The sequence below is a fragment of the Hemicordylus capensis genome, chromosome 8, assembly GCF_027244095.1.
Source record: "Hemicordylus capensis ecotype Gifberg chromosome 8, rHemCap1.1.pri, whole genome shotgun sequence".
NCBI classification, from domain to species: domain Eukaryota; kingdom Metazoa; phylum Chordata; class Lepidosauria; order Squamata; family Cordylidae; genus Hemicordylus; species Hemicordylus capensis.
The window spans coordinates 11,354,591-11,380,416 of record NC_069664.1 but is presented as its reverse complement, the minus strand read 5'-3'; the positions used below and the strand labels follow the sequence as shown (position 1 = coordinate 11,380,416).

At 49.8% G+C, this 25,826-nt stretch overlaps 1 protein-coding gene across 3 annotated transcripts in view; it reads left to right on the top strand.

Annotated features, from left to right (window-relative positions):
* The window catches only part of GPAT4 (glycerol-3-phosphate acyltransferase 4), a 29,974-nt gene continuing 4,148 nt past the window's right edge, over positions 1-25,826 (top strand). Inside the window, exons 1-9 of one of the 3 annotated variants that reach the window (XM_053270004.1) lie at positions 1-197; positions 12,102-12,865; positions 19,521-19,590; positions 19,693-19,990; positions 21,247-21,321; positions 22,908-22,997; positions 23,431-23,524; positions 24,312-24,427; positions 24,706-24,761. In XM_053270004.1, coding sequence (XP_053125979.1) covers positions 12,701-12,865; positions 19,521-19,590; positions 19,693-19,990; positions 21,247-21,321; positions 22,908-22,997; positions 23,431-23,524; positions 24,312-24,427; positions 24,706-24,761 — 964 coding nt within the window. In that variant the 5' untranslated portion in view covers positions 1-197; positions 12,102-12,700. Of the gene's footprint in view, positions 198-10,168; positions 10,339-12,101; positions 12,866-14,902; positions 15,377-19,520; positions 19,591-19,692; positions 19,991-21,246; positions 21,322-22,907; positions 22,998-23,430; positions 23,525-24,311; positions 24,428-24,705; positions 24,762-25,826 lie in introns of those variants that run through there. The other 2 variants (XM_053270005.1, XM_053270006.1) reach the window with 2 other exon arrangements.

Below are 25,826 nucleotides of genomic sequence, written 5' to 3'. Positions count from 1 at the left end.
ACGTCAGCGGCTGGGGTGGCGGTGGCGGGTGTCTAGGTCGCATCGCGCGCGCACGCGCAGAATTGCCCTAGTACGACGGCGGCCGCGACTGACGGCGACGACGCCCCCTGCTCCTGCTGGTCAGCCGAGCCCGCGAGCTCGGGAGCGAGCGAGCGAGCGCGCGAGAGGGGCTAGGGGGAGAGCGGCGGAGGCGGCAGGTGAGTGTGGCCCCCGCCCGGCCCCCTGAGGGCCCCGCGGAGGGTGGTCTGGGCCCGCTAGGAAGCCTCGCCGAGGCCAGGGCTGGCTGTCTGGCTGGGATCCAGGGCTGCGTATCTCCGTAGCGTATACATTGATGGGCACAGCAGGTGTCTGTGTGTGCCCAGCTCAGGGGAGCCCAACCTGAGAGGCTCTCTGGCTGTGGTGGGACTACAGCTCCCATCATCCTCAGCTGCCATGTGGAGTGGCTGCTGTGGGAGTTGTTGTAGTCCCTGGAACTCGCAGACACACACGCACACGCAGAGGTTTCTCTAGTGTGGCTGGGGATGATGGGATTCGTAGTTCTGCAACGTCTGGAGAGCCACATGGTGCCCTACCTGAGGCTCTCAGGTATCCTCCCCAGCCCCATCATCCCGAGTTGTGGTTTATTGCAACTCGGGATGATGGGAGTTGTAGTCCCACAACAGTCTGAGAGCCTTAGGTGGGCCACACACCCACCTAAACACACACAGAAACCTTTTCTGTATTGTGGCTGGGGACGATGGGAGTAGTAGTCCTATAGCTGTCTGAGATACTCAGGTGGGCCAACCCATATCTGTATTGTGGCTGGGGGTGATGGGAGCTGCAGTCCCATAGCAGTCTCTCAGGTGGACCAACCCATATCTGTATTGTGGCTGGGGGTGATGGGAGCTGTAGTCCCATAGCAGTCTCTCAGGTGGGCCAACCTATTTCTGTATTGTGGCTGGGGATGATGGGAGTTGTAGTCCCACAACAGTCTGAGAGCCTCAGGTGGACCCCACTTTCCCTCTCTCTCTCTCTCTCTCTCTCTCTCACACACACACACACACACACACACACATTTCTGCAGTGTGGCTGGGGAGGATGGGAATTGTGGCCCCAGGTGCCCCTCTCCCACCCCAGGTAGCCCTCTTCCTTCATTGCACCTCTTCTGACATGCCAGTACACATGTGCATGTTTTGGTGTGAATGACTATATTTCCATGCAGTTTCAGAATGAGTCTGGGGGCACAGGCCTCCTCAAATGCAGCAGGACACTTTGAACCTGTATCCGATTTGTACGCGAAGTAAAATTTGAACCTGTGCATGCAAACAGAGCTGTATATGCATTGAACATAACATCTGAATAGGGCTTCTTTCAAAAGCCACACACATGTGGGTCTGTGTGTGTATAATACACACTATAGTTATTGACTCCTGTATTCTTGGTGCTTCCAGTACTTGCCTGTGTGGAAGCTTGATCTCCCAAGCCTCGGTTAGGAGAGTCAGGAATTTCCTGGTGACACACTTTGTCTGGAATGTGGCAGGAGCTTTTTTGGGGGAGAGTTTTGCATTTTATTTACCAGGAATGATGGCTCACATGTCTATGTCAGCCCAGGGTATTTGGAGTGACTTATGCGCACTTGAGAAGGAGACTGGAGGAGTTGCTTTGTGCTTGTGTTATTGACAAGCTGTCATCAGTAGCAGCTCCTGCTGGGAAGGAGGGCTTTTTCCTCCAATCTCATTAGACAGCTGGGTGGGACAGAGCCGTCCTAATAGTGGGAGGAGCCTTCTTCTGCCTCCTACCTTTATTTTTATTTTTTACGTGTATATCCCGCTCTTCCTCTGAGGAGCTCAGAGTGGTGCACATGCTTATTTTTATCATCACAACATCCCTGCAAAATAGTTAAGCTGAGAGATACATGACTGGCCCAGAGTCACCCAGTGAGTTTCATGGTTGAATGGGGATTCAAACTCGGGTCTTCCCGGCCCTAGTCCAACACACTAACCACTACGCTATGCTGGCTTTTTATACAGACACAATCTCAAAATAGGAGCCTGCATAGCAATAAAGCATGGATAGGACGCTTCAAAACTGTTTAATCAGGTGGCCACTCGTGTGTGTGTGAGAATATATGTATATGTGTGTTTGTGTGTATATATGTGTGTGTATGCACGTGTGTGTGCAGTGTGCATCTATCTATCTATCTATCTATCTATCTATCTATCTATCTATCTATCTATCATATTAATATGCCGCTCTTCCTCTGAGGAGCTCAGAGTGGTGTGCACTTTATTATGGTTATTTTTATCTATGCTATCTATGTGGTTATTTTTATCTATGCAATCGGTCAGCATGCCTTCCCTGTAATATACTTTAGTGATTTTGACACCATGGTGGTTTTGGGAGAGTTTTGCTTGGATTCCTCTTAGAATCTTCCAGCCTCGCTGAGATAACTTTGTAGCCTGCCCTTTTCAGTGTCTCTGGCTGCATAGGAAAAACTTAGCAGGACACAAGGATAGATGGAGCCTTGTTGCCTGGGTGACCTTCACTTGCTTCCCAACTCAAGCATGGCTGGTCCTCAGACCCAGTGATTGCTATAACCAGCACTACAGCATATGAAGTCTGGGGTGTCGGCTGCATACTCTATTTATAGTGTGTCTCAAAAATATCCACGGCTCTACTTTTCAGCTCCAACCAGGCACACCTGTCCCTTCTTGGAAATGCTTTGTTTTGCCTTTTGGGGGTGCTCTCCGCCTCCTCTCGCCACTCCAGAGAGCAGGCTCAGACTTGTTGACAAACCTGGGACATTTCTGTCCTGTGCCCACTCTGCCTGTTGCCAGCATTCACAGCATTTGAAGGATGGCTGCTGGCTTGCAGGAGACTTCGGGCAAATGGAGCAAGCACACACTTGTTGCTTCTTGGTTTTCTATCGTTTTCCCTCCCCAGCTCCTCTGGCTGTAGTCAGCAGAGGCAGTTAGGTTTCTTGTCTAAATCAGTAGTTTTCAAACTGTGTTCCAAGGAATACCTGGGTACCTTGAAAGCTTTTTAAGGATTCTCAGTGGCAATGAGAATGGCGGGCAAGCTTCCCTCCAACATCTTGTCCGCTGCTGTCCATCTTCCCGTTCAGTGGAAGGGCACTGTGTTTAAGGGTGCCCCAAAGGCCCCCAGAGTGCACTCTCAAATCATCCTCTGAATCAGTGGCAATATACAAAGTCCATGGCAGACAAGGGGTTGTGGGAAAGAGTTCCTTGAACCCAGAAAGTTTGGAAACCACCCATCGAAACTGACGCACCACAGTTGTTGCACCAGATTCAGTGGAGTCTCCTCCTAAAACAGGGTTCTCAGACACTGTGGCCGTCCGGCTGTTGTTGGACTACAACTCCCACCATCTGATTCCCAAGTCACACTGGCCAGTAACCAGGAATGAAGGCGCGATGGGAGTTGTAAGTAGACGATCTGCAAGAGCGCCGCAGTTTGAGACCCCTAAAACCTTATAAGGCTGAGGCTCTACACACGATCCGCTTAACCCAAACCCAGGTTAAGCGGCAGGCTTCGTAAACCGAGCCACCGCCAGAAGCCACGCAGTTCCTGTTGCTGCACGCGAGCATCAGGAACCAGGCTGGGCTCCCTTCGCCCGGTTCCTGCTGCTCGTGAGAATAGCCTCTATGAGTCACTTTTCCCACTTAAGGGGGAAATACTTCCCACATACTTGTGCCCCATACCGGGGTTTAGGGGGAATAATCCAGAAATATTTATCTTCTGGGTGGATACCTTTGAGGCAACATGAACAAGAAGTATCAGATTTCATGTGCTTTTACAGGAAGAGCTGAATCTAGACAGGAATCTGAATCTGAGTTGAGGAGAGGAATGGCAAGGGTAGATTCCCCAAGCAGGATCCAAAGAATTCTACAGGTGGTAAAGTAGTCTAAGGCTGCAGTCCTGCACTCACTAGAAAGGAGGTCCAGTTGCACTTAGTGTTATTTAATTCTGAGTAAACATGCATAGGATTGTGCTGCATGTCCCATACACCCGTTGTGAATGTCACTGGATTTCAGTGCCACTCATTACTGAGGGTCCTTCAGGTTACAGAAACTCTTAACTCCCCTATCCAGAATTCGAAGGGATTCTTATGAGACAGACGTGAATACATTTAAATTGATTTCCCCCCTAGTAGCAACACTGCAGTTCTTAAATAAGGGAGTGTGGTGGCAGTTTTCTTGAAGCTGAAGTGGTTAGATAAAGTCTGTTTCCTCCTGTTGAAGTGTTATTGGTCCACACCAGCTGCCTCTTCTGAGAACTCTCCAAAATCAACATCCTGGTTTCTGATGGTAAAAATTGGATTTTATTTTAAGGAAGGAGATGGGGAGCAAGGGGGTAAATAAGCCATGAAGAGGTGCTGATACATACAGCAGATGAAGGGACCACAGAAACATAGGAAGCTGCCTTATAGTGAGTCAGCCCCTTGGGCCCCCTAGCTCAGTACTGTCTACTGGCTTTGGATTACTGGCAACCCTTAGAGTGCTGGACTAGGACCGGGGAGACCTGAGTTCAAATCCCCCATTCAGCCATGATACTCGCTGGGTGACTCTGGGCCAGTCACTTTCAGCCTAACCTACTTCACAGGGTTGTTGTGAGGAGAAACTCAAGTATGTAGTACACCGCTCTGGGCTCCTTGGAGGAAGAGCAGGATATAAAATGTTAGTAGTAGTAGTAGTAGTAGTAGTAGTAGTAATAATAATAAATAATATTTCAGACTAGCTGACCTGGTGCGGAGCATCTGCGCCCCTAGTTCTCCCTGAATGGGGGCTATACAGAGAGGAGCAGGCTTGGTTCTCAATAGCTGGGGTCACCAGGGATAGGGGGCAGATCTAGCTCCTGCCCCAATAATAAAACCTCCAAGCACATTCCTTCTTGCTTCCACCGCAGAAACAAATGGTTTCCGTTTGCTTGCCTAAGTGGGGGACGTAGGTTGCATTTTCTCTGGGATCCTTAGAAGCAGAGTCAAACTATTATATATCTCGGCTCAGTTCCAGTTGAGGTTCATCAGCATTCTTTTTCACCTCTTCAGTTCTGATTCACACAGACTTTAAAAAGTGGCTCAGCTGGTTTCAGAACCTTTGAACTGGTTTTAAACCTGTTTAGATACTTTTCAGGCAGAGTCCCCAAAAACTTCTTGGCTGGCGGTGCAGCTCTGCAAAATGAATACCAGGTTTTACACTGTTTATTTTTGAATTGTGGAGAAGTGGGTGGGTTGTGTTTTTTTTAAAAAAATAAATAAATAAACAAACAAAATGCAGACAACAGGGAAATCAAACAATGCAAACATTGGAGAGTACAAATAATCCCAACTGTAGATGAGTGGCTATTAATAAGATATGGGAATATGCCTCTATGGCTAAGGTTACTGCATACTTATGGAATACTTCAGATGAAACATTTGTTTCAATTTGGGAACCTTTCATAATTTACAATTTAGCACAGGGTCAACACCCACATCCAAGATTTGGTTTTTCTTTCTAGAATAGATGGCTAATTAAAGTGTCGTTTCTGTTTTTTTACAATACTTGGCAAGGGTGGAGTGTGTGTGTGTGTGTGTGTGTGTGTGTTTTGGAGGGTTGGTAACGGAGGGCTGTTGAATTCCCAGTTGATGTATGTAATTATGAGATGTTCAAGAGATGTTAACTGCAAAGTTACTTTTATCTTTCTTCTTTTTTAATGTTCCTTTCCTATTCCTGCTATCTTGTTGGAAAAATAATGAAAATATATTATTTATTTATTTATTTATTTATTTATTTATTTATAAGAAGATAATCAAACAATACTACAGTTGCAAGCTGAATCCCTGGTTACAGAACCATTGGTTTTGTGCCATTTGCCCCTTTTTATGTTTAAAGCTTCAGTTTTGGTTCAGGTTCAAGTCATCCAAGAGAGTTTAGGTTTGGATTTTTTTCTGGGTCACCAAAAAGCCCTCTTGACTTTTGGATTCCATTGTGGTTCAGTTCCCTGCTAGGGTTTCTCTCTCCCACTCTGGAATCTTGACAAGCCTTTCACTAGCATATATGTGTCAAGCTGCAGATTCTCCCCATGCTGGTCCCAATAACCTTGGTGTTGAGGTTTGGAGGAGTTCCTTGATCCTATCTGATCAAGGGGCATTTGCCCATCTCTTCACGTGACTAGGAGACTGAACTGTGAATCAGGAAGTCCCCATTCAAACCTTAACTTGGCCACAAACTCACTAAATTGTTTCATGCAAGCTGTCCTGTCAGCCTCAGACCCGCCCTGCCCAGTCAGAAAAAGGAGGATAATAGTAGAAACCTATCTTGTGATAATTCAAACCATCCCTGTGCAATATAGAAATGTTCTTTTAAAAATTATTATTTAATGTTCTTTGACATGTTGTATTTTACATACATCTTTCCCCGTTTCCCATCCTCTCCACCCCAACCCCGAGCCCAGCCTTTGTCCACTGTGCTAGCTGGGGGGAGGTGGGGAAAGAAAGGAGAGATAGAGGGAAAGAGAGAGAAGAAGAGGGGGAGCAGGCAGGGAGGGAGAGAAGGAGATACACACCATTGCACCAATACAGTGTAAAGTGTGCCATCGAGTCGGTGTCGACTCCTGACGCCCACAGAGCCCTATGGTTTTCCTTTGGTAGAATACAGGAGGGATTTACCATTGCCTCTTCCCACGCTGTATGAGATGATGCCTTTCAGCATCTTCCTAGACTACTACTGCCCAGTATAGTACCAGTGGGGATTTGAACCGGCAACCTTCTGCTTGTTAATCAAGCATTTCCCCGCTGCGCCACTTAAGGTGGTCACCAATAAATGTGGGTAAATCAGGGTGTTTGGGCTTTGTTTGGTTGGTTTTTAAAATCTGAGAATAGTTCAGTAAAGTTGTCCCAGATTTCTGACCATTTATGCAGTTTATTTACTTTTATGAGGGCAAATCCTTGTTTATCCTTGAGCAAATCCTGCACCCATTCCTCAATCCTAGGAGGATTGGGAGATTTCCATCGCCGCAGGAGTATTAATCTCTTGGCTACCAGTAAAGGTAAAGGGTGCCATCAAGTTGATTCTGACTCCTGGCGCCCGCAGAGCCTTGTGGGTTTTTTTGGTAGAATACAGGAGGGGTTTACCATTGCCTCCTCCCACGGAGTATGAGATGATGCCTTTCTTCTCCATATCCATTGTTTAGGATATGATTTTAGTCCCCACTTGGTTGGGATATACCCCAGTACTGCATTCAGAGCCTTCAGTGTAAGGGATGAATCCATCACTAAATTAATACACATAATAACCTCCCTCCAGAATCCTTGCACTATGGGACAATCCCAGAACATATGTGTTAAATTGCCATGGGGAATATTGCATCTCCAGCAATTACTATTTGAGGCCATTTTTAAATGTTCTTTTTCTTTCTTTCTTTCTTTCTTTTTCATTCTAAATTTTTATTGGCTTTTACAATAGCTTTACATTCAAATTACGTTCATTTCTACACATAAGTAAATATTGACTTCCCGCTTACCTATCTGCGCTGTTCACGATAACTATACATATAAACCATTGCTATAATGATTCAAAACATACATACTCCACACTTCTTGATTTTACCAAACCCAACCTGCTGTTATTACTATATTTCAAGCCCTACTGAAAAGTCCATATTAGAAAAATAGTTCTTTAAGTAAACCAAAAATGGTTCCCAACCTTCTTTAAAGCATTCCAAATTTTTGTCTCTTATCATTGCTGTAAGTTTTGCCATCTCAGCATATTCCAAAATTTTTATCAGCCAGTCTTCTTTTGAGGGCATTTTAGTGTCTTTCCATTTCTGCGCATATACTATCCTAGCCATTTTTAAATGTTCTTAAGAACAGGGGCATGCTTCAAAAGCTGGGGGGATGGAAAACTCTCTATCTATCTATCTATCTATCGATCTATCACATTTTTTATACCTCCCAAAATGCAAGTTCTCTGGGCGGTTTACAGACGTTTACCTCTCAATGTCTGCTGCTCCCAAGTGGCCAAACGATTCTTGTGTTTGAAAAATCAGTCAGCTCAACTGAGGGGAAATAGGATGAAAGAACTGCCTTGCTGGATCAGGCCAGAGGTCTGTCCAGCCCAGCATTCTGTTTCCAGTAGTGGCCAGCCCAATAGTTCCTGGCAGTACACAAGCAGGGTGTGAAATATTATTTTTATTATCATTACTATTACTTACATGCAGTTGAGAGGGAAATAAGCGTGAGAAAAATTTCCAGAAACATTGGAAACATCTGGCAAACCCACATCTCTGGTGGCAGCAAATTCCATAATTAAAGTTTAGTTTAGGTTTAGTTTAGTTTATTACAGTCATATAGCAGCACAAAAGAAAAGCATAGAACAATCCAGTAGGCTATGATCTGTTGTATGAAGAAGTACTTCCTTTTGCCTGTTCTGAATCTACAGTGTTGCTGATTGGTATAACTGCTTCCTTCTTTTTACTGAGACCAGCCAACATGGTCGTATTAAGATGTGCTGTCGGGTGATTAAACTTGCAGCTTGTTGTTTTGAGAAGGAGCTATACATGATATCTAATCTGCGTGGGTTTATGCATCTCCAAGATAGGGAGAGCTGTTCTTGTGGTAGCAGGCATGACTTGTCCCCTTAGCTAAGCAGGATCTGCCCTGGTTGCATCTGAATGGGCGACTAGGAAGCTATTCCCACAATCACTGGAAAGCGGGCTAAGAAAGCTTAGCCCGCTTTCCAGGGAATGTAGGAACCACCGGGCTCACAGGCGAGGCTGGTGCTCCCAAGGTGGCTAGCCCACCAAATTCTCCCTCCCCTTAAATGAGGTTAACGGAGCAAGTGCTCCGTTAACCTCATTGTTTTGCTCATTTTGCCCCTGGGCTCGGTGGTCCCTCCGGGATGCCCAGCACACTCGCGCAGGGCACCCTGGACTTCCGGGGGCCGCATGGCCCCCAATCCCCACAGCCCCACCGGCTCCGTGACGGAGCCGGCAGTCGTGTGGGCAGCTGATTTGGCCGTCCAGGGCTGCACTCTGATCATCTGTGGGGAGAGCGTGCTACCCAACAGAAGCTCTTCAAGAAGCTCTTCTCACAATCCATGAGAAGTGTGAGCACTGTAAGATATTCCCCTCAGGGGATGGAGCCACTCTGGGAAGAGCAGAAGGTTTCAGGTTCCCTCCCTGGCAGCATCTCCAAGAGAGGGCTGAGAGAGAGTCCTGCCTGCAACCTTGGAGAAGCCGCTGCCAGTCTGTGAAGACAATACTGAGCCAGATAGACTAAGGGTCTGACTCAGTATATGGCAGCTTCCTATGTCCCTATGCGTATCTGCATAAACAATGATTATTGCATGTATCTCATGATCAATGTTGCTATTTTAATTAATTCCAAGTAGTGCATCCTGCATAGCAGGAGGATAACTCACAACAGAGCTTGTTTCAGTAGCAAGGCATCCTTCGGTGACATAAAATAGCAAGACTTCCTAGAGCAAGCATTCATAGTCTAATTACAAGCTAGGTGGAGGGAATCCAGTTGTGTAAAGACCAAAGTTACGATTGAAATGAATAAGCCTGCTTTTGTTTACTCAATTGCGTGTTTTAGTCTTGCTGTACAAATTGTCCAGGGATCCCTCCTACCTACCCAACCTGGTTAGTATTCCAAGTGCTTTGTTTATTCAGTGTGTCTATGTGGGAGAGAGAAAGAGAGAACTTTTGAGTTGCAAAGAACTCCTCTTTTGGTGCCTGTCTGCTGAAATGTTCCGTGCAGCTTAAAGCTCTGGTATGCTGCCAATGCATCCTGGTGAGGTTATCACCTGAATTTGGGGGGGGGGTGTTGATTCTTTCTGTCTCTGGGCTCACAATATGTACCCGTCTTGTGAGGAACACATTCCAGTCACAAGGTTTCCATTTTCCGTCTGGACTTTGCTGCTTGCTTGTATTGGGTGTGAATGGTTAGTCCATCTGCCAATCTGGGCAGTGAGGCAACTGGTTTGGTATACTGCCAGCTCCTCAGAGTTCAGCTGCTCCCTTCTGGCAGTGGGAGCAGACATGTCATGCCTGTGACATGTTGCTTCCCACGTGGAGAGTGCTGATTTGCCGTTGGGCCAGAGTGAACCCTGGAATCTCTTGGGACATGTTTCAGTGATTGCACATCTCAGCTGGGTTGCCTATGTACCTGTCCACTGCTTCGTTCCAGTGGTGTTGCACTGCTGCAGTGGAGCTCTGTCTGCGGGCAGTGAGGAGTGAGCTTCTCCATGCCTCGTTTCCCACTTTCCCTCAACCATCTCCTGCTTGGCTGTGCTGTTGGACTATAGCTCCCCGTCTGCACTGCATATCTGTGTGATTTCCATTTGGCTTCCACTAACTGTAAGTAAAAGGGAGGGTGAGCCAGTCTACTGTTGTCAGAGTTCTGTGATGTGATTTCTGCAGGGCCTCATGGTTGGAAACTGAGCTTGTGAGCAGGGATCCATAAATTTAGGTTTTGCTTAGTAAGGTAAACTGTGCTGTAAGTCGATTTTGACTCCTGGTGCCCACAGAGCCCTGTGGTTTTCTTTTGGTAGCCTATAAGAGGGGTTGACCATTGCCTCCTCCTGCGCCGTCTGAGATTATGCCTTTAAGCACCTTCCTTTATAGCTGCTGCCCGATAGAGGTGTTACCCATAGTCTGGGAAATATACCAGCAGGGATTCAAACCAGCAACCTTCTGCTTGTTAGTCAAGCATTTCCCCTCTGCGCCACTTAAGGTGACCAGTAGCCAGCCATTATTTGTGGTTGCCACCAAAAAGCCCCTCTCTGCCCTCAGATCCTTTTCCGGCACAAGGCAAAGGGCTTAGGAGAGAAGCGGGTCTTCTGTCATTTGCACTGGGAGATGGAGCAGGTAAGAAGGAGCGGGAGCCCTCTCCTACTGCTCAGAAAGGATTCCTTCTTAACATCTTGGAAATGGGGAGGGAGATCTGCGTGGATGTCCTGCTCACTGGAGGTCTGGGGGCACTTACCACTGGTGAGCTGGCAAGTGGATTTGTAGATGGCTGGCTACTTGCCAGTAAAAAATTGCCTGTAGGAAGCGGTTTTATGCATTCGCTTTCCTAGCTCTTGCCAGAAGAGAACGCTAGACAAAATGGAGGTTCAGTCCAGTGTTCAGATCTACCGGGGAAAGAGAGCTGCAGATCTGGCCTTTGCCCCTAAGCTTGACTGGAATGGCAGTAGCTGGAGCCCAGGATCCTTCAGATAAATGTGTTGAAATGTTTCCCTGCTCTTTTTAGAAAGCTCAGGTGGCTGTCCTGGGTCTCCCTGTGGTTTCCCATCCAGACTCTGATTGGGTCTGCACACCCCTTCTCAGTGGTTCCCTGGGCCCAAAGGTACATAGAAGCAGAATGCCTTTCATTTTAAGACACTTATTATATGACAAACAGTGGTGAGGGTTTCCTGGGGAAATGCTCTGAATTGATCAGGATCTGATCTAGGAAGTCTGAAGTATGTAAACTTTTGGTTTTAAAGTATATGTGAATCTCTGTCTACATGTAAATAGACCATGTGTCTGTCAGATTGTCTGTCTGTGTCTGTCTGTGCCACCGGGAAAAAGTTTAATTCTAGTTTTGAAACTGCCTGATTTGACAGGTATCATCTCCATTCTGTATGTTCCTAGTTAATTTTATGAAACAAGTATTGTTTAGAACTAGAACCTTTCCCATGACAGAAAATTTCCTGCCTCACATCAGTGATTACAGATCATATTTTTTAAAACATCGTCAGACGGCAGTGTGCCAGGCTTTCAAGCAACCTCTCGTCCGGCCATCTCTGGCAGGTGAGAATCTTCTCTAGACATCCAGACAAGCAAGCCTTACAGAAGCCCGATTCTCTCCACGCCACCCCAGTAAGGCCACAAATGATTAGGCAGCCATTGATGAGGGTGGGCAGGTGGGACATGAACCGCCAGTGTTCATATTGTAGGCTGCTAATGTGGAGACGTTTTGCGAGCAGGATGAGCGGGCGTCTCGCTGTTGCCCGTTTAGTGAGATTCTCTGAGGTCTCCTCTCGGCTGTTCTGCAACTGACAACTGCTTCTCCCTGGTCTCAACTCCCCCTTCACTTGATTTGGTGCGCCTGACTCTTTTTCTCTTTCCTCTGCTAGTGCTTGAGACCATTGCACGCCTGCGAGCATCTTCTAGAGGAAGAAACCACGTCCCTACTGCCATAACCTTCGCTGTGGATTGAAGCTGGTGGCGCTGGGCACCGCACTTGCTCCCGGCAACATGAGAAACTCTGGCGTAGTCCTCAGGTCCCAGAAGCAACAGCTTTAGCTCTGGGCTTTCCTCCAATGCCAGGCTCAAGACGGAGCTCACAGCCATGCGAAAAGATGTTCCATGCCCTTGACACCTCCAAACCCCGTTGTCTTCCTGGTGCTGCAGGAGCTGATCCCCCTTGCTGCTCCCTCGTTCCAGCAGCCCTTGTGCAAGCATCACACCCCTAGCCAGTCCTCAGGGTTTCTTCTTGCACAGTGGCCTCATGCCAGGCTGGGTCATGGGGGTTTGCTGCCACCCTGGGTCTGCTGTGAAACGGGTGTGAACTTTGCAATGGCGCCTACGATAGGCCAGGGACCTGCCGAACACACGAGACTGCTGCTGGAGATTGGGAGGACTGTTTGATCGCCCCCAGGCAGCCTCTTTCTGCCTCCTCCGGATCTCTCAGGGCACAGGTCTTGCCTGCTTCCCTCGCCCGCCCCCTCTCATCATGTTTCTACTGCTTCCCTTTGATAGCCTGGTGGTTAACCTGCTGGGCATTTCCCTGACCGTCCTCTTCACCCTGCTGTTGGTTTTCATTATCGTGCCAGCCATCTTTGGGGTTTCCTTTGGCATCCGCCGGCTGTACATGAAAACCCTGCTGCAGATCTTCCAGGTGAGTCAGGCTGCTCGGTTTCCCCGGGGGGGAATGTGGTGCCTGTGTGGGTTGTGTCAGCAGCAGGTGCGGAGCAGTGACTCAGAGCACCGGGAGCGTGCGTGGCGGTCGAGCAAATGCCTGCATTAGCCCCCAGAGCTCCGAGCAAGGCTTCTGTGCTTCTGCTGCAGCTCACTCCAGGCAACGCTTTTCGGCCCCAAACCTTGGAATATGAGTTATCCTTCCGTTCCAGGGTTCAGCACTGGCTTCTAGGTTCAGAGCCTGCTAGGCTGGCGCCTAGATCCAAAGGAAACTTGTCAAGGCCCATCTTAAGTTATCAGACAGGCCTTGACCAGTTTTTTTCCGGACCGAGGAGCCAGACCAGTGATTTAGGAGCATTGGCAGAAGTATTGGGCTTAGTGAGGGAAATGTGGGGGCAGAGGAGAAAGGCAAAGGGGCTTCTCGTTATCCCCTTTACAAGCCACAGGCTTAGAACAGAAACAGGGCCGCCTGGAGCAAATACAGATTTTATTAAACGACTCTGCCGGTGACTATCCGAGTCGAGGCGCCACAGTGACATTTCTAGGCCCCATGGCTCCCTGGCGCCTGGTCTTTGTCAAGCCGTGAACGGAGATGCTCCCCAACAAAGTGCATTTCTTTCGCCACTGAATGGCTACGAAGATTCCCCGCATCTCAGAAAGTGGGGGTGGAAACTTCCAGGTCAGAGAGTGATGTTTCTGAGTCGACTTGATTGAGCAGCTGTGGCATTTCTGGTCTGCCTTGCCTCCATGGTGGAGCTCAAGGCAGCAGGCGTGGGGAGCTCGGGGCAGCCCCCAATCCAGGCACTGAACAGCCTTTGACTTGCTGAGCATCTGCAAGGCAGATGCCTTGCGGAGGGGGAGGCCTTCAGGCCATGGACCTGAGTGGCAGCCCCTCTCCTTCCAGAGAGGGACATCTTGCGGGCCACGTTGGAGGGGGGGCGGGGCAGGAGAAACAGGCCTTTCTAAAGAGGTGTGGGCATTGGGGTGGGGGGAGACCCACTGACTTCCCTCCAGCACTCTCCCTCCCTGGGGCTACTAATTTCACTCTTACACGGGCAGTTTCCAGCGTGGGTTAAAAGTGTCATCATCTTTATTGTTTCCGTTTGCCAATCAAAGGACTGTATGATTGATAGCATCAAAGGCAGCCCCCACTTTCAAGCTTACAATCAGGGGGGGAATAGGGAAGGGAAATTAGGTTGTAGGTAATAGTTTATTACGGTCCATGACCAGTCAAAATACACACAAAGCATAAGTCAATATAACAAAGCAAAATCAAAACAATAACTTAGTGGCACCGTATCAAATTATGGAAAATCTCAGTTACAGCTAAGTTGTTCCCTTCTCAATTTGCAAGCTGCCGCACAAAATCTTGCTATCTGTGTTGTGACCTCTGCATGTTGGTCCGTCAGGAAATAGGCGATATTCTGATCAACCCAGTCTATTTTTTAGAAGTGGTTCAATCCAGGTAGTACGAATGTCCCTGTTGTAAATGCAGTGTAAAAGGACATGTGCAACTGACTCAATATCACCCGCCCCACATGGACATAGCTGGTTCCTTAATGGGATCAAAGGGAAATGAAGAGACTTGCCAGTATTTAAAACTTGTTCGAGAAGTTTTAGGAGAGACCCCAGGCTGGTTTTGCTTACCGGCAGATGGAGGTGGGAAGGAAATAGCCCTTTACACCATGGGTCCTCAGACTTGGGTTCCCAGATGTTGTTGGACTACAACTCCCATCATCCCCAGCCACAATGGCCAAAGGTGCTGAGAGTTGTAGTCCAGCGTCGTCATCGGGGAACCCAAGTTTGAGAACCCCTGTTTGGCACGGTTTTGAATCCATTTTTGCAACATACTCTGTTTTGCATAATTAACTCTGGGGCAAGCTCAGGAAGCTACAGGTAACTGAAGCTCTATGCCCTGGAAACCTTATCTGGTCACCTCTCTGGTTTCCAGCATTTCACCAAGCATTGCCCACACGCTTTGAACTATATCTTTAAAAACTTGTTTTTTTCCATTTAGAGAGAGAGAGAGAGAGAGAGAGAGCTTTGCTTCCTAGCAAGCCGAATTCTGTGCCCAAGATCACATTCGTGCTCCAGGGGTGGATTACAACATAACCTGCAGCCATGCTTATGAAGTTGTTGCTTAAGCCTGTGTTGGCTTGAGATGGTCAGATGGAAGGCAGCCAAAAGAGTGGGAGGCGAACCTGTGTGTGCAGTGCCCTTGGGAGGAGAGGCTGACCTTAATGTCATGCCGAGATAAGTCTGCCTTCTTGCAATCACAGCCAGGCAACTTCCGGAGGTGGCGTACTTGTCCCCCTGCAAATTATAACAGTTTGGACCAAAGGAAGCAGCAACGACCCCAGGCAGTGGCAGGATCGGGGAGGGGAGCTGTGTTGTCGGCAACCTAAACACACGGCCCCTGCTTCTAAGCATGCTGGGACCAGCCGTCTGGGAGCCCGCCAGCTGCCTGTCCCGTGCGAGATTCAAAGGTTAGGTGAGCAAGAGACCGTCCTCTCCCAACCCCAGTGTTTGGCAAAGAGCAGAGCCCTGGTGCCAGCTTTCCCACTGCTGCTTTTGTGTAGGATTGTATTCTTGTTACATCGGAGTCTTGGGAAAGAGCCTCCTCTGACTTTGGGCTGGCCCTTCCTGTTTTTCAGAGCTCTCGCCCGGTGGTCAAGAAGCCACCTTGAGCCATTGTTCTTAGTCTGGAGACAGAGGGCTTATTTTCCCCGTCAAATCTGAACTCCCTCCCAGAGCCAGACTAGGGAACTTATTGATTTTCAGCATGGGGTTCCAAACAATGAAAAAGCACAAACGTCGGTAAAAATGGCAATGACATATCTAGGGCTTGTTCTCATGACTGGCAGCTGGGGAGGAGGAGTGTCCAGCCTGGGGAGGATTGCTGGGTGTGCTCGCCATTTTCGTTCGCATGCTTGCAAACTTTAAGGTAGGAGGCAGGGAGAGTGATTGTCTGCAAGGTGCCTGCTGGGTAGGATGAGCGCACCTTACCCAGATCCCCTTCCACATGTTCCCAAAGTAGGAGGGAAAGCCTTTCTTCCCAGCTGCCACCTTGCACATGCTCATTCTCTCCGCCTCTTACTGTTAGTTAGTTCCGAATATTTATTCCACACACACCCGGCCCCTTCAGTGCACTACTGCTCAGGGCGGCTTTCAACATTAATACAAGTTGCTCTAGTAAGAACTAATCTGCCTACTTTCCTTCCACAGTCTCTATAATTGGACTAAATTTGGTTCAGATCAAAGCCCACAATTTAGATCTCTTGCGCCTGAAATGCTCAGCGCATCCGCCATCTTGGATCAGGGTGGATGACACCATTACAAACTACACCATTGCGATGTCCCTGTGTGTTATTCACTACTGTCTAACATCGGTTAGGCAGTGTCCTCAAGTTAGTGCACTTGTGCCTCAAAAGTTCACACATCTGCCATCTTGGATTGGGGTGGATTACATAACATAAACTACGCTGTCAAGCTGCCCCTATGTGTCCCTACAACTGTACCCAATTTGGTTCATATTGGTCACGGCATTGCTAAGTTGATAGCGGGGGGAACACACAGACACACGGAATGCCGGGTGATCTCATAAACCTACTGGAAAGTAGGCTGAAAATAGATATGATTTTTTGATTGTGTCTTTTTGATCGTGTGTTGCTGTGGCGCGGAGCAATACACGATCAAAAAGACTTGATCTTTTTGTATGGAAAACAAAAGACACGATCAAAAAGACACAATCAAAAAGCGCCTGCTCCGTTAACCTCGGCTAAGGGGAAGGGTACTTTAGGAGGTTTGCTGCCAGGAGCCGCACAGCTCCCGTTGCAGCACACAATCAGATCCCTTAGCCCACTTTTTGCCGATCATGAGATTAGCCTCAATATAGAATAAGAAATTAATACAGCTAAATAGTTCAAAGACCAGGCTAAAACCCCAATTAAAATAGGAACTGAGGAAGCCGCCTTATACTGAGTCAGACCCTGGGTCCATCTAGCTCAGTATTGTCTACCCAGACTGGCAGCGGCTTCTCCAAGGTTGCAGGCAGGAGTCTCAGCCCCACCTTGGAGATGCTGCCAGGGAGGGAACTAGGAAGCTTCTGCATGCACGCAGGCAGGTGCTCTTCCCAGAGTGGCTCCATCCTCTGTGGAATATCTTACGGTGCTCACACATGTCATCTCCCCTTCATATGCAACTAAGGTGGGCCCTGCTCAGCAGAGGGGACAAGTCATGCTTGCTACCAGCTCTCCTCCCTTCATTACCAGTTTGGAAACGGAAATGGAAGTTTCTCACCTTTATATTTGCAAGCACACAACCGGAAACCAGGAGCAGGCTTGGCTCTCCTACCCTGACTGGGCATGCCTCCTACCCCGATTAGGATCGTGAGAACCAACCGCTGTTGTCAAGTCAAAAGTAAACTCTGCAAGAAAATGACTAATGCACAGCTAGAGCAAACCAGCAGCAGTTACAATCCTCCAGCTAGCTAGCAGCAAAAGCCTTTGAAAAGAGCTGGGTTTTTTGTCTTATGTATGTATGTATGTATCTATTTATTTTGCTGCTCTGCCGTCTTATTTCAAGATGGCAGCCACTCAGAGTATAGGCAGTCCCCCTTTGTAACACATGTCCTGACAGTTGGGTATGAGCCAAATGCACAGCACGTTGGAGGGGCCCTGGATTGGTGTCGCTGAGCTCCTGCTTCCCCCCAACCCTCCCCAGTCCTGCAGCTAAGGTAGTGAGAACGACCTTAGCATGTTAAAAGGAGAGGAAAGTCGGTGCCATTCACTCCACCTGGGACTACTTGTTTTCGCTGGACACCCTGGGGTTGGAGCTGGAATCTTCTGCATGCAACACACGTGCTCTTCCACACACTGGGGGGGATGCTGAGACCACTGAGGTCTTCCGAGGTGGTGGCCAGTCGATTGAACTGGACCCAGAAGCCAGCCGTGCAGTTGAGCCAGAACAAGGGGCCCTATGTTCTCTTACGGTTGCCCATGCAAAGAGGCAGCCTGCAGCATTCTGCATTCACTGAGCATCTAAAGTGTCTCCCAAGGCAGCCCCACCTACATTGCAGTCACCCCAGCAGCCGGGAGCTAATGTGTGACTTTTTGAGGAAAGCAGCCTTCGGCAGCCAGGAGGGAACTGGGAGCAGGATTGCTTACTGGGCTCGCTGTAGCTGTTTTGTTGGAGTCGGGAGAATTCCTGGGCTCGCCACAAACTTTGCCCAGCCTTCCACATTGACTCCAGTGCGGGGGGATCTTTCAGCTGAGTGAAGGAAAGGCCAGACCATACCTGGGCTGTAGCATGCACAAGGGTTTATCACAAGGGTTTATCACCATGCAATGTCTCAGCAGTTGCATGGACAGCATTTCAGTGCCACAGCCTGCAGCCCCAAAGGCATTCTTGTCACAGCCCTGTGGACAAGGAGAGCATTTCAGTGCTCCATCCTACAGTCTTGGCTGTGATGCGCGTGCACATGTATGCATGCGCACACACCCCTTATTGTTTGCATAAATGCCAGCCTATAACTTGTCAAACTAGCACACCTACATGCTTGCTTTGCCCACTACAGTTGTCTGATCTTTACCCAAATGTTGGCAGGAGAGAGTTTGTGATAGGAACATAAGAAGCTGCCATATACTGAGTCAGACCATTGGTCTATCTAGCTCAGTATTGTCTTCACAGACTGGCAGCGACCTCTCCAAGGTTGCAGGCAGGAATCTCTCTCAGCCCTGTCTTGGAGATGCTGCCAGGGAGGGAACTTGGAACCTTCTGCTCTTCCCAGAGCGGCTCCATCCCCTAAGGGGAAGATCTTACAGTGCTCACATGTAGTCTCCCATTCATATGCAACCAAGGTGGACCCTGCTTAGCTAAGGGGACAAGTCATGCTTGCTACCACAAGACCAGCTCTTTACTCGTGCCATATGGACATGTAGAAGGCAGAGGTGGAAGCTCTGGAGTCCCTAAGCACCATCTTTTATCACAGTCTCTTCTGGGTCTTCACAGTCCTTTCATAGCAACTATCATTAGCTCAGTTGTTGGCTTCACCATGACTGGTCACAGGGGTGTAGCTAGGGGAGAGGGGGCCCATGTTCACTCCTCTCCCCAGTGGCCCCTCGGAGATAATGAAGAAAATAGGGAGGGGTGGAGCTGGGGGGCCCTCAGGAGCTGGGGGAGGGGTCCTTTGAACCCATCCACTCAATTATAGCTACGCCCCAGACTGGTCACTCTAGCTCAGGGGTTCCCAAGTTACCTGTGGTTACTTGTTGTTCAGTAACCAGATGTTTCCTGTGATTTCCTAATACATATAAACTCTCTCTCTCTCACACACACACATACATCAAAAGTGTATTTCAAGCCAAAACAACGCATGCAAAAGAAAAGAATGTTCCAGGCTGTGTCTCATGTGTCAGCTTCAGCAGGAGCTGCTTTTCCTCGTGGAAATCCCCCTTATGTCTGTTCTTCTATTTCCGAAACCCCAGCTTAGAACGCGTAATATTTTTATTGCCTGGGCCAGGCCAGTCCTTTTTGAAACTGTCCAAGCCAGTTGCCCTCACCAGCACATCTTGTGGCCCTGAGTTCCACTGCCCCTTAACCCACAGCTCCAAATCTCCCTTTGGTGTCTCTTGCAGTGGGCAACGCTGAGGATCCAGCGCGGTGCCAAAGAGAAGAACCACCATCTTTATAAGCCCTACGCCAATGGTAAGGGGCCTGACCGCCTGCTCTGGGGGCCAGGAGGGGAGGTGCTTGTGGAGGGGGGGCATTTTTCCTCACTGTGGCTGGAGGAAGGTGTGTCTTTTTCAGGCCTCATCGCCAAGGAGCCCACCTCGCTGGAGGAGGAGATCAAGGAGATCCGGCGGAGCGGAAGCAACAAGGCCCTGGACGCCCCCGAGTTCGAGCTCTCGGACATCTTCTACTTCTGCCGCAAGGGCATGGAGACCATCATGGACGACGAGGTGACCAAGCGCTTCTCAGCGGAGGAGCTGGAGTCCTGGAACCTGCTGAGCAGAACCAACTACAACTTCCACTACATCAGCCTGCGCCTCACGGTCCTCTGGGGGCTGGGGGTCCTCATCCGCTACTGCTTCCTGCTGCCACTCAGGTACAGCCTGGCCTTGCTTCCCACCCCCACCCCCACCCTGGGAAGAATGAGTCAGAGGTTGAAGGGATTTCCTGCAGCCGCTTCTGTCTAGGGTACTTCAGAGGGTGCCTCCTTGGTCATAGACCCTGTCGCCTATTCGGATCAGCTGGGGCGGTCTGGTTACGGTTGCCAGTGGCTCGTGTTGTCGACTTGCGGCTGGGCCTTCTCTGTGGCTGCCCCGGGGCTCTGGAATGCACACCCTATCAAAATAAGAGCGTCTTCAGCTCTAATTGCTTTTTAAAAGGCCCTCAAGGTACACCTGTTTAGGCTGGAGCCCGAAATGTTTCGGAGGCTGTTATAGAGGCCTCCGAAACATTTCAGCTCCGGGGCCGTTTCGGCGCCAGTGGGGCGGGGGTGGGGGTCCTCTAAGGGCGGGGGAGGGTTCACTTACCCCTCCCGCCGCTTTCCCCCTGCCGGCGGTCTGTTTGAACCGAAATCCATGGGGCGGCAGCATACCTCCCTGCCGCCCCTTCCCCCTTTCGTCGCCATAGGTCGCCAGAAGTACTGGCCGTGTGTGCGCCCTTCGCATGCGCGCCTGTCTGCCGTGCATGCACGCGCACACAATGGGCGCACACACAGCCGGCACACAGCTCAGTGCTTCTTTAAAAGCATTGAGAAAGCAAGGCAGCCTTCTCGTATCTTTCAAGGTAATGGCAAATACCCAGTAATTCCTTTGAAGTAACATGCGTGTACTGAAAGCATGTGGGATCTGTAACACTCCACACTTCTGGTGTCCCTTTGAGGTTTCCCCATCCCGCTCTTTCTGTATTTCCGCCCTCCCTCCTCTCCCTGGTTTCCAGGATGGGGCCGCTTTGGTATAGAGCAGCTTCCTAAGAAATAGGGGATGGGGCTGCAGCTCAGTGGAAGAGCATCTGCTTTGCATGCAGAAGATCTTGGGTTCAATCTCTGGCAGCCTCTCCAGGTTGGGCTGGGCGAGACCCCTGCCTGAAACCTTGGAGAGCTGCTGCCAGTCTGTGTAGACAAGACTGAGCTAAATGGACCAAGGGTCTGACTCTGTAAGGCAGTCCTCTCGGCTCCTGTGTACTCTTAAATGAATGTTGGCAGTACTCTTATGATGGAAATCACTCCCCTGATCAGTCCCAGGAAGACGTCCCTATTCAAGTAGGTTGGGGTGCAGTGTCGTTCTGCTTGCTCAGGGAACCGCCAGAGGTTATGACTAACCTCATTCATATTCTCTCTCTCTCTCTCTCATACAGGGTAGCCCTGGCTTTCACTGGCATTAATCTCTTGGTAATAGGAACCACCGTGGTGGGCTACTTGCCCAATGGAAGGTGAGTTCTCTGCAGTGGGTTGCCGCAAAGCTCATCACCTGAGAACAGGTGCCGAGAAGTGGTTTTTCATAGGAGGCTAGTGTTTGGCCCTTCGACCATGGTTGCTGGGCTGTGGAAGCCCCAGTGTTCGGGGAAATAATTAGTTGATCAATAATGGGCATTCATGCAGTGCTCTTGAGTACATTATAGTATGATAGTTCCCTTTAACAGGGGTTCCCAGATATTGACTACAACTCCCAGCGCACCCCTGGTAGCTGCACTGGGTTTTGGCTGGGGATTGTGGGAGTTGTAGTCAGTAAGGTCTGGGAATCCCTATTGTCGGAACCCTGGTTGCCACAAACCTTAAGGGTGCTCTCTGCAGTTGGGAGACGCGCTGTAGCTGAGAGGCAAAGTTTGCCTGCAGAAGGTTCCAAGTTCCCTCCCTGGCAGCATCTCCAAGATAGGGCTAAGAGAGTCTCCTGCCTGCAACCTTGGAGAAGCTGCTGCCAGTCTGTGTAGACAATCCTGAGCTAGATGGACCCATGGTCTGACTCAGTATATGGCAGCTTCCTATGTTCATATGTAGGAGGTAGCATATAAATGCAATAAATAAATAAGGTTATCTGTAAGGCACCAGCCCTTTCTTTCCAGTGAGCATGCTGGGAGGAGGCTTCAGCCCAGGGAGGGTTATAATCCTCCCACCTGCTCCTACCGTTTGGAGGGGGAAGGACGGGAGCACCTCCCATCAGTGAATCCTCCCATGAGAAAGAAGCTACAGCACTTTTCCTTCCTAACATCACCCTGCTGCTATGGAGGGTCATAAGAGCAGCCCTGCTGGATCAGGCCAAGGCCTATCTAGTCCAGCATCCTGTTTCCCCCAGTGGCCCACTGGATGCCTTTGGGAAACCCACAAACAGACAGTGAAGGCATGCCTCTTCTCCTGCTGTTGCTCCCCTGCAACTGGGATTCAGAAGCGTCCTGCCTCTGAGCCTGGAAGTATCCTAAAGCCATCGAGACTAGTAGCCCGGGCCCACTAGTAGATCTGTCCTCCATGGCAGAGAATTCCATGGATTAATTATGCACTGTGAGGGGAAAGTAAAGTAAAGTTGTGCTGTCAAGTTGGTGTCGACTCCTGGTGCCCACAGAGCCCTGTAGTTGTCTTTGGGAGAATACAGGCGGGGTTGACCATTGCCATCTCCTGCATAGTATGAGATGATGCCTTTCAGCATCTTCCTATATCTCTGCTGCCCGATATAATACCAGCAGGGATTCGAACCAGCACCCTCTTGCTCCCTAGGCCAGTTACTTCCCTGCTTAGGAAAAAGTACTTCCCTCGTACTTAGGAAAAAGTACGAGGAAGGTGCTCCAGACTCCTGATTGTCTTGCTTGCTCTTTTCTGCACCTTTTCCAGTCCTATAATATCCTTCTTGAGATATGGGTCCTCACAGTAGTAATCTGAAAAGCCAGCTGCCCTTTGGAGAAGGTATTTGACTCCCTCTAGTGGGAATCAGGGGCACCAAAACATTCATTATTCACTCTCCCAGAGGCCTTGAATCAGAGCTGACTCTCTGCTGAGGCCTGCTGAGATGTGTGTTCTGACCCTTTAGGTGCAAGGAGTTCCTGAGTAGGCACGTCCACCTGACGGGTTACCGGATCTGTGTCCGAGCTCTCACGGCTATCATCACCTATCACCACCGGTATGCAGAGGACTGGGTGGGAGAGCACAGAGGGGCACCATTTCAATTACCAATATTTATTAAATTGTCATTTTTCCAGAGCAAAAATGGAAAAGCACACGCAGCAGTGATTGTGGCATGTTGTACCACCCTCTATGGAGGCCATTCATGGAGATTCCGTGCTTTCTGAGAAGGGCTGTCTTTACAGCAGGGCAAGCAGGGCGACCGCCCCAGGCCCTACTCATTGGACCCCCATTAGAATTAACTGGAAGGGGGCCCGTCACTGGCTGATTTGCCCTGGGCCCCATACCCCACCAGGGCTCTCTAAGGACAGCCCTGCTTCTGAGGGTGGGCATTGAGGGAGCTCCCATTCCAGGGTCCAGGGCTGAATGGACAGGCTGAGTTTGTTCAGTGACTCCTCATGCTAACCTCCCTCTCTCCCCTCCCACTGTAGGGAAAACAGACCCCGCAATGGAGGAATCTGTGTGGCCAACCACACGTCCCCGATTGACGTCATAATTCTGGCTAGCGACGGCTACTATGCTATGGTAAGGCTGGGGGATCTCCGCTTTGGCGTTTGTGTGCATGCGCGCATCTTCCTGCATGTGGACATTGCCCAAGCATAATTTGCCTGGAGTTTTCCCTTCGGGGATTTCCTAACACAGGTCCCCTTCCCCCAAAAGTTTTGTCTGTCCTGAAGAATTGGAGGGTTGATGAGTGCTCTTGAGCTAATTCTGATACAGGGCCATATGTTCCTGGCTGCCTGGTTTGTTTTTAGAACCACACATCGCAGCATGGCACGTAGAGCGATGTTAGCCAGATGCCCCTTATTCCCTGCTCCTGTCTCTGCGGTGCTGTACCTGGGAGACCAAAAACCGAACTCATTTGCTCATACACCTTACGGGGGCTTTCCGTTTTTACTGGCAGTGCTGGCTCCTGCCATCCCTTGGATCTCCGTGTTTCTGATTATTGGGATGCCTGTCCCTCCCTCCTGCTGCCAGCCCACTGCCGCACCACCTGCCTTTGCATAGGAAATGCCAACAGAATGAAGATGCTCTGGGACTTGGTAGTTCTTTGGAGAGTATGCCGGATAGGGAGGCGAACTTAGGCACTCCCCCCAGAACCTCCATGCAGAGAAAGTGGACTGGAGCAGGTGCTGCTCGCACAGCTTGGACATGGCCCGTTCATCTGGGGAACGGGCATCAGACTGGGGCATGGGAGTGGTTGTTGCTGCTGCTGTGCACTCTCTTTCCTTTCCAGTTGTCTTGCGTTGGGGGCTGAACCGCAGGTCCCCCCAAGGCTGACTCAAAGCTTTTTGCCTTCTCTGCGGCTCAGGTGGGCCAGATCCACGGAGGGCTCATGGGGGTGATCCAGAGAGCCATGGTGAAGGCCTGCCCCCATGTCTGGTTTGAACGATCAGAGGTGAAGGATCGCCACCTAGTGGCCAGAAGGTATGTACACAGCCCCCTGCCATGTGTTGCAAGACTTGCTGGCAGTGTATTTCGAGGAATGGGGTTTGGGACGGAGGTGCCTCCCCGGCTGGCGGCAGGCTTCTGAATAGAACTGCTGAGCTGCTATAAGGCTCAGGGCCGCATGGGCTTGGATATGGGAGTTGCTGGGATCTGCCTCTAAAGCAGCCAGTGATGCTAATGTGAGCCTCCTCTCTTCCACCCTACACCATCCCCTGCCCCCCCCCCTCTTTCCCCTCTCTCTCTCTCTCTGCCTGCAGGCTGTCAGAGCATGCTCAGGATAAAAATAAACTGCCCATCCTCATCTTCCCTGAAGGTAAGCAAGAACCAAAGGGGACAAGTAAATCCTATGAGCTTCTTTTCCACATTTCCACAGTGTTCCAGGGTAGATGAAAATGGAAGGTGGGACATTTAAGCTGTAGAGGGAAAAGGGCTAGAGCTGGGATCTCCACTATTTTTCCAGCAGGGGCCACTTGGGCAAAAAACATGCCATGTGACGGCCCTTTTCCACTGTCCTGACCTCCGCCCAGTACAGTGCTTGTCTCAGGGGTGGGAGGGCCCTTTAAGAAAGACAAAGCCCTCTCTTCTGAGCTCCAGGAAGAGAGCGTTGGGAGGGCAACACTTCCCAGTACTCTGTGCCTGCCTTCCAAGAGGGAGCCGGCGATCCAGAGGGCTCCATTTCCCTTAATGTGTTCTCCCCCCACCCCCCGACCCCAGCACTGGTCAAAGCGCAGCACTGCAAGGTGGGAATGGCCTTCTCCACCAGGGTTCCCTCTAAGGCATGCGCATGTGCGCCCGCTAACAAGTTTGGGGATGTCTGCTCAGTTAATTTTAGATCCCGCTTGGCTTGCATCAGGAAAGCCCCATTCTGAATGCACATGATGCGCACACACTGCCTTGATCCTGCAACCCAGAACTAGTCCAGAGTGCTGGACTAGGTCCGGGGAGACCCGAGTTCAAATCCCCATTCAGCCATGAGACTAGCTGGGTGACTCTGGGCCAGTCACTTCTCTCTCAGCCTAACCTACTTCACAGGGTTGTTGTGAGGAGAAACTTAAGTATGTAGTACACCGCTCTCTGCTCCTTGGAGGAAGAGCGGGATATAAAATGCAAAATAATTTTTTTAAAAAACAACAACCCTCATCCCGCACACAGATGGGAAAAAATGAGAGAGAACACTGGTCTCCAGGCAGGGACTGTGGAGAGGCCAAAGTTCCACACAGGCCCAAGAAGCAATTCGCCAGGGAGCCACACTTGGATTGATGGGGGCCTCCACTAACTCCTGGGCCTTGCAGTGAAGAACCTTGGACTAGTGGGACCCACAGCCCTGAATTTCCAGGATCTTCACCGAAAGTCCCCTCTTGGGTGGCGGCAGGCTCAT